Here is a 17,420-nt window from a genome sequence, read left to right on the forward strand (position 1 = left end):
TACTTGGTATTTAACAATATTCAAATGTAATGTCTTAAGGCTCTTCATTCAATAATGAAAGCTACCTGAGTCAGGACATCAAAACAGGCAGACAGAAAGATGGTTTGTGATCCAAGAATAAAGCAAAATAATAAGCTGATATAAAATATGAGCACTTTTAAAAAAACTTCTGTTCTATATGGAGTAGTAAGGAGGCCCACAATTAAATGTACCTGGGTGGACCACAGTGTTCTTGTTCCACAGCTGTGTGTATCTGTTGTTTCCGTGATTTAAGATTGGTGATCTGAGCAGGGTGAAGAGTTGTTGCCTACAAGTGTGACATGCGACTGCTGGGCTCCATATACTGAGGACTTGTCATTTGTACTAAAGTACATGCATGGGTCACACTCACATTAGCCTCCCCAGGAAACTCAAGGTGCTGTAAGGAATGTGTCTTAGCTAGGGTTTCTATTGCTGTGATGAAAACACTGTGACCAAAAGCAACTTAGGGAGGAAAGGGTTTTGTTTGTTTCTTTGTTTGTTTGTTTTTGTTTGCTACCCATCCATAAACAGTTAACTGTTTATCATCAAAGGAAGTCAGAACAGGAACTCACACAGGGCAGGAACCTAGAGGCAGGAGCTGATATAGAGACCATGGAGGAGTTCAGCTTAGTGGCTTGTTTCCTATGGTTTGCTCAGCCTTATTTCTTATTGAACCCAGGACCATGCCCACCAGACCAGGGATGGTACCACCCATAACAGGTTGGACCCTCCTGCATTAACCACCAATTAAGAAAACTCCCTGCAGGCTTGTCTATAGCCTGATCTTATGGCGCTCAGTTGAGGTTCCCTCTTTTTAGATGACTCTAGCTTGTGTCAAGTTGACATAAAATTATCCAGCACAGACTTGGGGACAGGGCAGGGATTCTGGAGGGGCACACTAAAGAAAGTGACTTCCTGAAGCTATCCAAAGAAGAAGGAAACACGGTCTCTGCTCTCTTGGGTCCATACCAGAGTCACAGGTAGAATGGTTGGAGATGGGAAGAACTTGAAGGAAAGAGCAGAGGAAATCTCATAGGAACCTGAGGTGTAGCTCAGGGGAGTTCTCACTAACCATGTGCAAAGCACGGGGTTCCATCTTCAACACTGAAGGCTTCATGAAGTCTCGAGATGGAGTATTACCTGGACTTCAATAACGCAGAGTGAAGTGGAGGACACTAAGCCAGCAATGCCTCATGAGCAGACACTGAGATGCTGGAACACCGGCAAAAGTGTTGGGTAGACTAGTGGGTCCAGAGAGAGATCCTGCAGATTAGTGGAAACCAGACTGTGGAAGCCTTGAAAGGTAGAGAAAGATGTCAGGGCACCATTGAAGTTAATCAAATTTGAGGCTAGAGATGCCAATGTCTTAGAAAGATCAATTCATCTTGAGTAGGGGCCTCAAAGAGTAGTGTGAGGAATGCTATTTGGTGTCTCTAGGGTCAATGACTCTGACAGAGGAGGTTTGGTGGAGGAATGTGGTCCATCTGGCCACCACATCTGAAAAGACGAGAGAAAAACAATAGCCACTTCTAGAGATGTTGGTATTCCCAGGATGCCATGGAAGATTGCCATGTTTGCCCAAATTTATTTAGTCTGATCTAACCCTGGCTAAAATGAATATTTTAAAATACCAGTAGACACAGCTTACTTCTAAAAGGACCATTCAATTAATTAGATTTCTAGAATTTCTTAGCAGAGTCTAAGTAATCCAGCATGGATGAATATCTGTCTCAGATCTTTGGTTCAAGGCTTGAATGACCTCTTTTCACTCACTTGATCTATATGGGCCCCCAGGGAATGTGACAGTCACAGGGATTGAGGAGTCAGGAGGCCATAGCTGCCGATGCAAAGACATCAGAGCAAGGGAGCCATGGGACTTAGCATCGTGGTGGAGTCAAAGTCGGGTAGAAGTTTGTACTTTAGAATGATTCAGGTTGACCTGTTTCCAGGATGTAATGACTGTGTATCTCCAAACATTTCCTTCATTTTTAGGAGAATTACAACACCACTGTGAAGTGGAACCAAGTTCTGCATTGGAACTGGAAGTCTGAGATCCCCTTGGAATGTGTAACACATTTCCTAAGAATAAGGGCTATGGTAAATGATGCCAAGTACCCTCCCCAGAGTTCCTGGAGCAACTGGAGTTCCTGGAAAGAAGTTAGTGGTAAGAAGTGAAATGGTTACAAATGAAGTGGTCACGGAATAATCAGATTTAGTATAACTCAGGGATTAGTAGTCAACTGAAGGATAGTCCGTTCCCTTTGAAAGCCTCTGAGGTAACACTGGCATTATTTTCATTTGGTCAAAAGAGAACTAAAAAGTGGTTTTGAAATTCCCCATGGAGATCTAGATGTCTGAAGTTTTACCCCTGAATACCTTCTTTGATTTAATTATGTGAGTCAGATAATTTTGTATTCATTTTCCAAATATGCAAAAATATGTTTACTCTAAAGTTGTGTATGTGTTTTTATTAAAGCAGCACAAATATGTAGCTGGAGAATTTCTCTCCAGCTCTCACCAAGTCCCACCCACTTATAAAATAAACACACAGACTCTTACATTATTTAAACTGTTTGGCCATTAGCTCTGGCCTATCATTGTCTAGCTCTTACTCTTATATTTAGCCCATTTTTATTGATCTATACTTTGTCACGTGGCTTGTGGCTTATTGGTACCTTATATCTTCCTTGTCCTGGCGGCGGCTCCAGGCAGTCTTCCCCTCTCCTTTCTGTTCCCTCAATTCTCTTCTCTGTTAGTCCTGTCTATACTTCCTGTCTGGCTACTGGCCAATCAGTGTTTATTTATACAGAGTGATATCCACAGCAAATATATATATATAGAACAGGTATTGGGAATGTTTCTGTAAAGGGCCCAACAATTTCTTATGAGACTATGGTACTATGTCTTCAGAAAGCAGCCTTAGACAATGTGTAAACAAATGAAGGCAGCTGTGTGTCAATAAAACCTTATTTACAAAACAGGCTTGACTTGGCTCATGGGCTGTGGTTCACCAATTCTCAATTTAGAGGCCGGGAGCAATACAGGGACAAGGAAAGCAGCTTTTCATTACAGTGTGGAATTGTGGACAAATAACTTTAACTATCCTTTAATTTTAATCATTGAGCATTGTTGTAGGTGAAATTTAGAGTGGGCTTTGTCATAGCTTCTCATGTTCTACTTGGCTACAGGTCAGATCTACAGCAATAGTATTTTTATTCCTCACTATATGTCCAGACATATTATATGAAATTCTATTAATGTAACCATTCCTTTGCCAAGCATCGATGCAAGTTTATTAACTGAAACTAGCAACCTATTAGCCCAGGAATAGCTTACTTAATGCATACATTGACAGTAATAAAATTAAGTAGACATTCTAATGTTTTAAACACTAGACACTGGTTTAGCCATCACATTAATCCTAAAAAAATAGGCTTTATTTTTATTCCTACTTCACAGATACAGAAAATGAGGTCCAGGGAAGGTAAAGAACTTACATAAGCCTTGTACTTACAACTATATCTTACTGGTGAAAGATATGTATATATGCAGAAAGAAACTGGAAATGTAGAAAAATAGTTTTTAAAAAAGCCATGCTTGTTATCACATAATCAGTGCTCAGTAGACAAGTCCGAGGTTAATATAAATTCATTGTATAAATTGAATGTACTATATAGCCGAGTTCAAGGCTGGCCAAGAGTATATATTGCAATCCCATCTCAGAACAAGCAAACAACAGCAAGAGAAAAAGAAGTAAATGTGTCATAAACAACTTTGGTAAAATAGACTAGACTTCTTAAGACTGTAACTGTAAAATGTATACAAGAATAAATGAAAATCCTGATCCTCGGAGAGCTTGTTCAGTAGATTCATCTAGAGGTCTTGAAAGCCTTCAGAAGAGCTATGCACATGGCACTTGGCACAGGTAAGGCCAGTGTCAGCAATATCTAGTGTCCTGATAGGTGACCAGCCAGGCTACATCAGGCTGAAGATAAAGGTGAGGTAGTAAAGCCTGAGTGGCAGTTAGGGGGAAGCTTCTAGAAGGCCACCAAGAAGCAGACACTGGAGAAGGTGGCAGGGTGGAGGAAGTTCCTTCAAAAAGGGAGAGTCTTCAGGATTTTGATATATCAGAGGTCACACAGAGAGAAAGACTGGACCAGAAGGAGATGGAAGTTGAATGAGCAGCATCCCTGGGAAGGGGCAGGAGACATGACTCGGTATGATGGAGAGACACATGACTCTGGAGCCGGGCAAGTTTTAGTTTGTGTTTAGGCAACTCAAGGGAGAGATTGCTTTGGCTCTCAAGTCAGGGGCACGGTCCACGATGGCATGGATGGTCAGGTTGATAGGGGCTTGCATCTCACCCCCAATCAGGAAACAGAAACGCTAGTGCTCAGCTCACATTCTCCTTTTCAGACAGTTCAGGATCCTAGCCAGGGACTGGTGCCACCCACAGTGAGAAGGTCTTCTCATCTTGATTACCTTAATCAATATGATCACTCATAGACATGGCCAGAGACTCATCTCCTAGGACTCTGAATCTCAAGTTGACAATCACAGAGGCCTAGGAGATGGTTTTACTGCTGACAAATTGAGCAAACTCAGCTCAGACTCCCTACGGATCCCACTGCTGAGAGGTCCTGAGGCTGACTTGAGATAAGGAACCTGAACGCTTCATGTAGTGCCTCCTGCATGATGGAGCCTCTACAAAGAGCAGCTACAGACAATTGCAGCATCACAATAGCCGGAAGTGATGATAGTGAGGCTGTGTGACAAAAGGTGATATGGAAAGGATTGGTTTGGACCCACCAAAAGGTCCGGGAATCATGTGGAAGCTTAGGCTGCCATTTTCCCAACAAGGTAGTATAAAACTATAATAACTACAGGGAGTGGGAGGGGATTTGTCCTGAAATCTGAGTAAGACTCTAACCAAGGCTTTTTGTCTTGCAGTACAAGTTTCAGTTCAACCTAATGCATTATCAATATTTCCTAAAAACAAACTGTTGGAAGAAGGCTCCAACGTCACCATCTGTTTGGTATACGGGCAGTATCTCTATAATGTGTCCTGTAAGTTGCAAGATGAGCCAATCCATGGAGAACAGCTTGATTCACACGTGTCATTAATGAAGTTGAATAATGTTGTGTTCCTTAGCAACACAGGGACAAACATCAATTGTGAAGCCATGAACGCTACTAAAAAACCATTTGGTACTGTTCTTTTTGTCTCAAGTAAGTGTTAGCCCAGCAGTTCTCAACCTTCCTAAAGCTGCAACCCTTTGATACAGTTCTGCATGTTGTGGTGACCCCCAATTATAAAATTATTCCCTTGCTACTTCATAATTGTAATCTTGCTTCTGGTTTGAGTTGTAATATAAATATCTGGCATGTAGGATATCTGATATGTGACCCCTGTGGGCGTCGTGACCCACAAGTTAAGAACCACTGTATTAAAGAGCTAGGTCTCCTTTCTTCTCATTTCGTATGAGACACCTTGGATCTCATGTACCAGGAAGCAAGGAAATATGTTTACATGTGGTTTTAGTTTTCTTCGATTTCACAAGTCTTCCAAAAGAGGTTTTGAAAATAATACCCAAAGCAATACTCCCAGGATTCCCTGTTGCTCCTGCTTTATTGCTAACAGTTTTATTCTTAGAACTAATAGTATTAAAGGAGGGAAATTTCAGGATATGACCTGGACCACTGAGAAAATATTCTTTCCCTCAACTCAACTGAGCTGGAATTCTGTCAGAATCATGGAGAGGGGGGTGGTGCTGTAGACCAGCCAACCACAGAAGGGTTTTTCACAGAGGTCCAAAGTCCTATGTTGACCCTGTCTCCTGGCTAGGCCTGTCCTCTTGGTCATTTCTGTGAGCGAGCATAGTGCTTGTTTACAGGACCTATGAATATGAGTGGCTTCTAGCCCCAATGTATTAGTTCAACAATGGTGGCCAATACTGTTCTTAACTGGATGGAGAATTAATTCCTAGGCCTGTTTCAGTGGAGTGGGAGCATGCTGACTTTTCTGTAGGCTGCAGTGTTCCTATGCTGTGGCCTTCTATGTCTGCCCTCTGGTTTCCATCACCCTAAACCACAGGAAGGTATCTGAAACATCACTCTCTACTGCCAAAGAAGGCAATTCCAGGCCTGGATGCCTCTGTCATGAATCCCTTACTGTAGGCTCTGGGAACAGAAGTGGCCCCACATCTTCAAGGAGCTTTGCCCTTCCTGGGACTCTCTGCTCCCCACTGCAGAACTGAGCTAGTTCATAGTCTGGCTGACATCCCTAGGCTGTAATGCAAGCCACAGACTCAAAATGGAACACCAAACCTATTTCATATAGACATAGGTGCCAACCTCATGCATAAGATTGACTACCCATCCCCAAGATATCCCAGAATGGGGAAAGATTCACATGGGAAGCCCCTGAAATGTGCATCTCTGAGGCTATTGATCTGCTGACGTTTACCTCCTGATCCCTTCTTGGTTTGAGGGACTATGACTTAAGACCCCAAGCAAAACTTCCTTTTTGACTTATCATTCAATGAAAGGGGTTAATTAGCTCTTTTGTCTTTTCCTTTGTACGGACAGAAGTACTCGAGGAGCCCAAGAGTTTTTCCTGTGAAACCCAAGACTTTAAGACTTTGAAATGTTCGTGGGAACCTGGGGTAGACACTGCTTTGGCTTGGTCTCAACAAGCTTCTCAAAACTACACTTTATATGAATCGTGAGTCTACTCTGGTTACATCATCTCCAGGTTCTTTCTTGTTTAATCATCACGTGACAAGTCATTCTCCCTTAGAGAAGCGCCCCGCCCCCCTTAGAGAAGACACACATCCTCTTGAGTGCGTCTTCTTTCTTCTGGATGTACTTCTTTCTCCTACCCTTCAGAGTTAAGCATATGTCAAAGTGTCTTTAGAAAATGTCCAACTCCGCTTCACAAAAGAACACATGGAGTACAAGGAGAACTTTACCTAGACATTGCAGAAAATGTATACAATTATTTCACAACTGCCTGCTGGAATCACAAGAAAATCTTTTAGTGCAGGGGTATAGAGCCTTCAACCTACTGTGCTCTGAAAGAACATGTACAATAAAAATAAGAATAATTGATTGTGTATCTTTGTATTATCATAGTCTTATCTGTTGATATGACTTTCCCTCATTTTTCTAAATTATTAAGAATATTCAACTAGATTAGTTGATGTCTATACCACCCTTCATCACATTCAGAAAATTCACTGAAATGTTTTTATTATTGGTATCCATTGGTGACAGAATAATGGATTCGTGCCTTAAAAGTTCCAAAAGATCAGGATACATTTGCTTTGATGAAAGTGTTTAAACCCTGTCTGTGCTGTCTTGTTTTGTTCCGTTTTTTAAGGTTCTCTGGGAGACATGAGCTTTCTAACCACAGGAACTCGCATACCTGGCAAATCACTGAAGAGTCACAGGAGACATACAACTTCACACTCACAACTGAAAACAAGCTAAGGAAAAGAAGTGTCAACATCATCTTCAACCTGACCCACAGAGGTGAGACAGCGACGAATAAGCCCGTGATGGCCATCACATACCATTTTATACAGTGAGACTCCGTGAACGCTCTGTGGATGGTGGCCTAGTTCACAGCCCAAGTGAAGCGAATCTTTGTACTTTTCTTGGTTCACACTTACTCTCATGGATGCATGCATTCCCAAGCACTTGTTTTTGATCATATCTCAAGTATCAATGAGCTCTCTAACAAACTTTAAAACTAGCATCCTGACATATACTTATTTCATGGTCTATTCCAGTGTCTCTCTCTCTCTCTCTCTCTCTCTCTCTCTCTCTCTCTCTCTCTCTCTCTCTCTCTCTCTCTGTTCTTCTACCAAAATGGTCCCTTGTTTTAAATTGTGAGTAAGATTGTGGATTTATGTTTTCATTTCCTATTTGTTCTAAAGATCCGGGCCTTATTGTATCTCAGCCATCTGTAGCAATCTAGTAGTGACTTTTTGTATCATACTAAGTTGCCGTGATGTGCTTGTACTGGGGAACACTGATATAGTCTCTTTTATACTATGTAGCACTTCATGGAAATGTACACTGTTTTATTCATTCATCTCTTTCAATGGCTTGCAAGTTGTATCATGTTTTACTTGGGTAGTGTTTTAATTAATATTAGGATTTTCCATTTCTTTTTTAGTATGTACTTAAGAATGGAATTGGTGGTGACATAGTCTTCCTGAATGCTTACCTCTCAAACAGTGTTCCAAAGTAGTTTTCCAGTTATACTCCCATTCAATGGATTTACTTATTATCCCTAATGTTGTTGGATCACTTTTTTTATTTTTGCCAATTGAATTGGGCATAAAATGGTATTTCTTGATGGTTACCAATTAAAAAAATCTCTGCCTGTACTGGAAACACATCCATTCTCTCTTTTATGATGTGCTTGCTCCTATTATTCATTCATTCTCCTGTGGGTTGTTATGGTTTTCCCATTAGTGAGAGTTTTCCATACATTCTTAATGCAGATCCTTTGTTGTTGGTTCCTAGGCTGCCAATATCTTCACCCAGTTGGTAGTTCTTAATTTCATCCATGCCGACTGACAACAAGAGATCTCAATTTTAACATAGAAAACTGTACCCAAATCCTTTAAAGAAATCCTTTCTCATTCCAAGGTCAAAATCAGAAATGCAGTCATTCATAAGTTTTTTTTAATGAGTTTTAAAGTGTTTTTAAAATTAAATCTCTGATTTTTATATACCAAATAAAGTTGGGATGTAACATTGAGGATTTTTTTGTTTGTTTGTTTTTGGAAGAACCACTTGTTCATTTCTGTTTGTTGAGTAGCTCTTATTTCCCTACTGATTTAACACGCCAACCCCTCCTGTTACGACAGTGTATTGGAGTTACAAACTCCTAGTGCAGCTGCGCAGCTTGTCTCTTTTCATACTAATACCCCTCTAATTTCGTGGACTTCAGTTGCAGTGGGTCTGGATGAAGCTAAGTCTCTTGCTGCCCTTTTCCAGGTGGATTCCTATCATTCTAAGTTGTTATACTCTTCTATATAAACCCTGGGACTCACTTACCAAATTCCATGCAAATCTCTCCTGGTATTTTTGGATTTACATTGAATCTACAAATGTAACTTGGATACATCAGTGTCTTTGTGATAACTAAGTCTTCCTATGCATGGAACATGGTAATTCTTACATTTATTTAGGCCTTTGTTCATAAAACTTTACATTTTTCTCGTGTATATTCCTTGAACATTTAAAGAAATCATAAGCACTCCAGCCATTTCTAAAACTGGCTTATGTTTTATTTTCTGGTTTTTTCTCTCCTTTTATTTTGCAGTGTTATGTTTGCATGTTTTATTTTCCCTTTTAAAAACATTGGTGGATTGTCTTAGCTTATGAATAACTATATTATACTGTTCACCATTAGTTCTCTTGCCAAAGTTTGTCTACACAGGCTTGTTATTTGAGTTGTCTCTCTAGGGGCTTCTTTAGAAATGGCTGATGGAACAGTAGTCGCATGACTCTTTGAATGTCAAAGTTGGACTCTTACCTTTGTATTTAAAAGTCAGCTTGAGTGGGTATAAAATCACTTAACGCTATCTCCCTTGAGTTTAATGAATTCCATTGCTCCACTCCCTACTCACATAAAGAACACAAATGAATGTCCAAAGGCACTTGCTATGTGCCTTTTCCCATTATTAAACACTTGATCTTTTGGCCTAGTTATCATAGGTTTTTTTTTTCTTTAAAGTCCACCAATTGTATGAGAGTTTGTCTGTTATAGGTTGATACTTTCAGTATCATGGTATGTTTTTTGAGCATGTGGTTCCGAAAAACATTTTTAAGAAAGATCTTTGGGTTACAGTTTCCCATATTTGCTCAAGGATCTGTCCTATTGCCAGACAATAAGCATTAGGGAAGATTAAAGGCCGAAGCACAGTCTTGTTAGCCCCCTTCTACAGTGTTCTTCAGAAGGTCCAGTTATCCGTATGCCATGTCTTCACTATGTGCCGCTTCATCTTGAATTCTTCTTACTTTAGAAGATCATTCCTTTTACTTCCCAGTTGCTCAAGAAGCTACCTGTCATGCATACTCACTCCTGTGACTCTAAGTTTGTGTGTGTCTTTGTCTCATTGTTCAATTTTGCTAGAAGTTCAACTATCTTGGTTGTTTTTAAAACCAATTTTTGGTTTTTCATGTGCCCTGTGTCTGATGACATCCTTTGTGTGTTGTTGATTTTTCACCCTACCTTTATAACCTGATTTCCTCTACTTTCTTGAATTTAGTCTGCTGCTCCTTTTATTTTCTGACCATCCCACAAATAAGATATGTAAAGCCAAACCCCCAGAGAAAAGTCAGTTAGGGACATCCAAAACGGTCTAGAAAGTTTTGACATGTTAATGCATTCACTATGAATTTTGGATGTTCCCAACACCATCCATAAACTAATCCACAGATTATTTGGGTTTCAAATTTCCCAAATAGAAGACATTTGGGGATATTAATTTCTGACAGAACCTTATTCTAATCATCAGTGTCTATTCCATACATGCTCATTAAACTTTCTGTGGTTGGATTGAGGGTTCTGAACCTGACTGTCAGCATGTTGTCTTGCATGAAAGCATCTGCCACCTGAAGCTTTGGGGAACATAATCTAGGGATGGAATTGATTAACACTGGAACGGTTAACTGTGTCTGTTAGTTCAGGGTGTTAGCTGTGTTCTTTGGACCTATACATCCTTGAGTTGGCTGATGAGTCCTCATTACGTACTATTGTTTGATTTCTCATTGTGTTTCTATTGCTTTATATAGCTTGAGGATTTTAAAATCAGGTTCACATCTAAAATTGCTGCATGTTCTGTATACTAATAGTAAGATTTTATTTTCCTGAAGTTTCTTGTAATTATTTAAAGGTCTTGGTCTGATGGTTCTAATACCACTGCTGCTTTGCTTTACAAGTCACTTTGTTGAGTTTCTGTTGACAAGTTATGAGGCTTGGCTGTCTCCTTACTTCAGCACACGAACTTGAATCCCTCGGCAAGCATCTACTGTGTTATTGGGCCGTCAATGTCAGGAGAAGGATGAAAGAACAACACCGGTCTTGTCAGCTCAAATCCTAAAGTGAGGAAAATCTGAGGATAGAGACCCAGACACCCCAGAGAACTGTAATTAATCACCCTTCCCTGTAGCAAACAGACCATCAGGGCAGGTGTCAGCCTCAGCCCCAGCCCCAGCCCCCACCTCTGTCTTCATATAGTAAGAAAGGGTGGCAAGGAGAGACCATGTGACTATCACCAAGGTGCCTACTTTGGCCTAAGGGCAGATTGGACTATCCATGCCCATTTTTAGTCAAAAGATTGCCATCTACTGGCCAGATTGCAGCCACGGCCCTCATTCCATTGTTTTTTGACAAAGCTATCAGTAAACCTTGCTAAATGGTCAATCAGAAGCTTTAATTCCCCATACAAACCTGGGAAGAGCCTAAGCATCACTGATGGGTGAGTGGGTGACTTGACCTTCTGGTAAGCGAGGCATTTGTTCATGGGGTGATTGGTTCCTATCTTAGATGTACAATTTCATTGAATTATCAAGCTCTGTTAACCCAGTCCCATTTTACTGGTAATAATAATTAGCACGAATCCAAGTAAGAACTGGTAGCTCACACCATAGTGTCACATGCAAAGCTGTGGTTATCTGATGCCTGGTCTGAGAGCAGTGCCCAGCAGCAAGCAAGGAGCTGCCCATGCTGGTAGTCCCATCCCTTGGGGAGCTGAAACAAATGATCATGAGTTTGAGCCTAGCTGTTGTAATCCAGTAAGACCTCAGGATGAAGGAAGGAAGGAGAAAGAGTGGGACGGGGTGTGTGTGTGTGTGTGTGTGTGTGTGTGTGTGTGTGTGTGTCAATTCACATGCCTCAAATCTGAGAGTCGTGTATACCTAGTGGCAGTTTTCCGTCGTCACATTCTCTACTCAGTACATTCAGAGGTTCTGAACATCTGTGACTGCGTGAGGCTAGGAGACTCTAAAGGTTCTGGGAGTGAGGGTGTGAGGGTTGGATCATGACTTGGTGAATGGCTTCCAAGGCATCCTGTGGCAGGAAACTCCATTTACAGTCAGTGGCATTGTTCATCACCTTGATGCAGAGGGCCTAAATGACACAGAGGTTGTGTGTATGCTGTCTTGAGAGAAACTCACCTGTCCCTTAACTCCTTCTTATTACTGGGCTAATCAGGCCGAACAACCACTTTTTTTTCTGAGATTTTCCTTTGACTTTTAGCTTATATGGTCCTGGAATTTGACTTGCTATTAGAAATCTCCTGTTTGTCTTTATGCTCAGAAGAGCTTTTTGATGCCTTTAATCCCAGCACTCAGGAGGCAGAGGCAGGCAGATCTCTGAGTTTGAGGCCAGCCTGGTCTACAGAGCGAGATACAGGAAAGGCGCAAAGCTACACAGAGAAACGCTGTCTCAAACAACAACAAAGAGCTTTTTGAGCAGTTGACTTGGTTGTCACAGGGCGGTTTGAAACAGTTTTTTAATTTGTGTTAAGTCCCATATAAACAAGGCAATGTCTTGTTCTCCACTCCCTATGCAGGACAGTGCTCACTGAATAATCTATAACTCAGACAACAGGCACAAATAGACATGTCCATTCTGTGGTTCAAAGTCTCAGCTGTGATGGGGACACTCCTCACAGATGGAGGTAAAGTTGTGTGCTAAGAGTGGTCCATATTCCTCTGTCTATAACATGCCCAACAGTAAAATGGCATGACCCAGAGGCATATAAACAGATGAATACCAGGGATCACTTGTGTTCTTTAACTGCCTGAGGTCATCAGCTTTAGTTGTTCTTCAAGCAACCAGGAAATGTTGTGCCATGGGGTCCACTGTCCAACACCACAGAAAAGTCTAAATTTTTCTGATTTTTCCATGTGATGTTTATAGTCTATAGCCACTCTCCATGTTTCTCAGCTGACTCCAAGCCAGGGTTTCATTTTCCATAGTGTACTTTCCAGTTCTAAAATTTTCAATTAGTTCTTTATTTACTTTTTGCCATTATTATTTAGTTTGCCCTTCATTCTGAACATTATTCTATAAGCAGAGAGATAGACATTTAAAGGGCAGTTTGATACTATGTTCATTTCCCAGAATGACAGTAGTGAGTTTATTCCTGGGTCCCATGATTGCAGTGATTGTTTTTGGCTAGATTTTCCTCTGTGGTGGGCCATAAATCCAAGTAAAAAGTTGTTGGTTACCCCTGTAGTCTTCATACCACTATTGTAGCTATGAGCATCTTACCATCCCGGTCATTATTATAGTTCACAGGGTTCACAGTTGGTAAGATTATTGATTGACTCCAGCCCTCCCATGACAGTCTGTATAGCACCTTTCAGAAAGCTCTCTAGCAGTAGGAAGCTTCCTGTCACCATATCCTGTGACTAATGTGTGTGGTGTCTTCAGCAATAAGGTCTTACCATCAAGTTCTAGTGGACAACCAAGATTGCTGGCAATAGCCTATACTATTTTAACGGTCTCTGGGACACCTCTGATCAACAATTTGAGTGGATATGCTGGACATTTTATTTGCTAATGTATGGTGCCTGGAATGAGAATAGTCCCTGTGTAGGGTAACTCCAATTAAACTCTTTTAAATTAAAAAATGTGTGTATGATGCTTATAAGATAGGGTTTTCTATATGGCTTTTCAAACATCCTTAGTTAACTCTCCACCATGCTCTCCCCCGGTCATACCCCAGCATCCCTCTTCTCACTTACACCTTCCTCTATCTGCACTGTTCCCTCTTTCATTTTCCCCTTTATTAGTTTCAGTTCATCTGCTGAGAACTGTTTTCCTTCTGTGCATCTCATCCGTTTGGCTTTAGCTCATAGACCTATTTCAAACTCGTGTGTAGCAGTTGTATCATGCGGGTCATTGGAGGCATCTGCCTTCGGCAGTTGGTGACATTATTCTGGGATGCTTTGTACATTGGATTGTTTAGGGTTATTTCCTTGACACTGTTAATATTATCGTAGTTAGACTTAGGGTGCATTATAGCCTTCCTCCATTAGCTGTCTTCTTTAAGTTTTGACTCTTCCTCCACAACCTGACTGATCTATCTACTATGTAATTTTAAGAGTCCATGTGTAGTTATTTTTTGTATTTTACTTCAGTGTGCAGCTGGAGAGTTTTCTCTCCAGGTCCGCCAAGCCCTGGTAGTCCAACAGCCCACTTATAAAATATACACACAGACACTTATATTATTTAAACTGTTTGGCCTAATGGCTCAGGCTTCTTGCTAACTGTTCTTATATCTTAAATTAACCCAGTTCCATAAATCTCTACCTTGCCACATGGCTCGTGGCTCACCGGCATCTTCACATGCTGCTTGTCATGGTGGCGGCTGGCAGTGTCTCTCTGACTCAGCCTTCCCCTTCCCAGGCTTCTCCTCTCTCCTTGTCCCACCTATACTTCCTGCCTGGCTACTGGCCAATCAGTGGTTTATTTATACAGAGTGATATCCACAGCATCAGTGTCTAATACATACAAAATATATAAGGCAATAGTGAGTGAAAAAGATTGTCTACTTGACATAATACATATTGTCACCAAGTCTGGCGTTGTTTGCATGTTATGTTTCTTAAACAAACAAAAAGTGCTGGTGAACAGCTAAGTGACAAAATGAATTGCCTAGTTACTGAACTCTGTTTGGGATCTGCTTGAATGTTCTTTTTTGCTCCTTTTCCTTTTATTGACAGTTCATCTAAAGGCTCCCCATGATGTCACCCTTGAAACTATAAGTGCTACAAAAGCCAACATGACCTGGAAGGTGCACTCCCGTGGAGACAGCTACACACTTTTGTGTCAGGTTGAACTCCAACATGAAAGAGAAGGGATACAGGTAAGAACAGTGCTTTGTCTCCTATCTTAAACATTTTTGATGTACCAAATCAGAGAGATGGCTGAATAAGCTTTTGTTTTTGTTCTTTCTTTAAACTTGGGTGTCACACATGTATAATTCTAGCATTCAGGGGGCTAACTTGGGAAATCACACGTTTGAAACTAGGTTTGGCTGCATAATGAGACTATCTGAAAAAATAACCAAAATACAGGAAAAAAACGTCTTATCTTAGACCAAACGTCCTAGGGCACAACTGTAATCTTAGCACTTAAGAGGCAGAGGCGGGAGGATTACTACAAGTTTGTGGCCAGCCTCAAGTACATAGTAAGTTACAAGCCAGCCATGGCTACAAGACCTTACCCAAAATCAAAAAGAACAACCTAAAAATAAGAGAAACCAATCGATCAATCAGGTCCTTATTGCAACATTAGTTCATAGTGTGGATTATCTGTTGAAAGGGGATCCTGAAATTGATTTAAACATTTAACACTGAAAAGAAAACCTTAAGGGAGAAAGCGTTCCCTCCTGAAGAATACCCAGTCTTACTCCAAGTCAGAGATGGTGGTGTTCTGATTGGCTTTGCAACACAGATGCAGCTATAGTCTTTGTTTTCTCTTCACCTTCTTGACTCAGGAGCACAATGTTTCTGTCCACATGAGTGCGAGCTACCTCTTCAGTGATCTGGAGCCAGACACAGAGTACAAGGCTCGTGTGCGCTGTGCAGATGCCAACCACTTCTGGAAATGGAGTGACTGGACTCAAAAGGAGTTCAGCACACCCGAGGCTGGTATGTGGGGCTCCCTGGCATTAGAACTCACAGTCTAAGTCTCACAATATGCATGGGACAACTTCCTTCAGAGCTCCCATTTGTGCCAAATGCTGAGAGGGAAGTATTAAAACAAAGGGAATGTCATACTTTAAAATTAGATTAAATGCTTAGTAAGAAAAGAAATTTGATAACAGTGTTATTTCTAGTGTATGTTTTCTCAAGTAGTTTCTTTGCTATTGCTGGGTTTGCATTGGCTTTGGGTGTGGATCTTTGACTCAGGACTGGGGAGAAAAAGCTGTGTCAGTGCCTTGGAAAGCACTGGCCTTATACCACACAGCATCAGACTGTCCTTGGGAATACTATGGTCTTTGGGACAGTCATCTTTATTAGTAAGGGATTCATCCCAGTGCTAGTACACTGGGGTCCTCTTGGATTGTCTTTGGTAGTTAAGGTTTCTTCAGTCCTGAGTCTATATCGCTATTCTCCAAAGAGCTATGTCCTAGGACTTGGGTGGGTGTCAGGAGATAAAATGGCCTGCCCAGCTCTCAGACCTTTCCAGTTCAAAATAGTAAATCATGGCTGTTATCCATTCTCAAGGTGAGGCAACTTGAACCTGAGGATTGGAGGGATTTGGCTGTGTTTCTAGTGTTAATGAACAGCAGACATTCGATAAAGCAATAGCAGCTCATCTGTGATTGTTCGCGATGCTTCGTACTCCTTATGACATATGCAGGAACTGTGCTGATTCTCATGTTGTATAGGAGACCACAAAGGCAGAGAGGCCAAGGGAGTGTTTGCACTGGGACTCACTCCCAGCAGCCTAGCTCTGCAGCTCCAGGACTGCAGAGATGCTCTTCCTTGGTTGTATCATTACACTCTTGATATCATGTGGATTCGAGCCTTAGCTATGTTACTGTCAAAAGAAAGGTGGGATGTGTATGTTTTGTCCCTTCTTGCTGTCTGGATGTAGACAGGGAATCTCCTGTGCCATTTTAGAAGGACCATTTAAAGGAGGAAAACTCAGCTAAGATTGGATTCCAGTCCATTCACAGGCTGATTGTAGAGGTTTTTTGAGAATGCATTTGAGTATGAGTTGTGCCTGTAGGGTCTCGCTATAGAATGAAGCCACGCCTGTGAGTCTCCAGGAACTAGCCAAAAAGATGCCAACGATGCTCTCAGCAGACATACCTGGCAGCCCTTGGAGTTGCGGGAGCCTGTATTTTCTTTTTTGATTATTGTTCTACTCTCCTATTCATGTCCAAATATGACCGCAAAAATACGATGGAAAGTTTGGTTCTAAGTAGAGTACACAGTCTGACGCAAATATCAAGCAAAATGAATTGCAAACTAAAAGCGACATAGCTATTTGTAGCATCTCCATCCATTTTTAAAAGTGAAAGGCAACAACGAAAAATGCAGTTCTTTAAAAGTTTAAAACAAATCACACTGATGTTATTTTTCTGCAGAGGCATGCTTTTGAGCATCTTTGTTGAACTTGGGCCGGTAACTTAAACCTGAAAGTGACCATCAATTTCCTGAATAATGTCATGGCTGAGAACTTGTCAGCCATAAGTTCCAATGGCTTCATTCTGACTTCTGCATGTTGTGAGCAGTTGGCTTAGTCTCTCCGAACCTTATTTCCCTTATTGAGAGAATGGAGTAAATATTAACACCTACACCACAGGAATGCAGATGAGTTAATATATTTAAAATAGTTGGAACGGGCATGA

At 41.1% G+C, this 17,420-nt stretch overlaps 1 protein-coding gene across 3 annotated transcripts in view; it reads left to right on the forward strand.

Moving 5' to 3' along the window:
- Osmr (oncostatin M receptor) overlaps positions 1-17,420 on the forward strand; it is a 61,096-nt gene that overhangs the window by 24,372 nt on the left and 19,304 nt on the right. For all 3 annotated transcript variants that reach the window (XM_037209407.1, XM_028875599.2, XM_028875600.2), the window contains exons 4-9: positions 2,014-2,185; positions 4,972-5,250; positions 6,610-6,745; positions 7,403-7,554; positions 14,779-14,921; positions 15,555-15,708. In XM_037209407.1, the coding sequence (XP_037065302.1) occupies positions 2,014-2,185; positions 4,972-5,250; positions 6,610-6,745; positions 7,403-7,554; positions 14,779-14,921; positions 15,555-15,708 (1,036 nt within the window). The remainder of the gene's footprint in view (positions 1-2,013; positions 2,186-4,971; positions 5,251-6,609; positions 6,746-7,402; positions 7,555-14,778; positions 14,922-15,554; positions 15,709-17,420) is intronic.

This window comes from Peromyscus leucopus, chromosome 11 (genome assembly GCF_004664715.2).
Source record: "Peromyscus leucopus breed LL Stock chromosome 11, UCI_PerLeu_2.1, whole genome shotgun sequence".
Taxonomy (NCBI): domain Eukaryota; kingdom Metazoa; phylum Chordata; class Mammalia; order Rodentia; family Cricetidae; genus Peromyscus; species Peromyscus leucopus.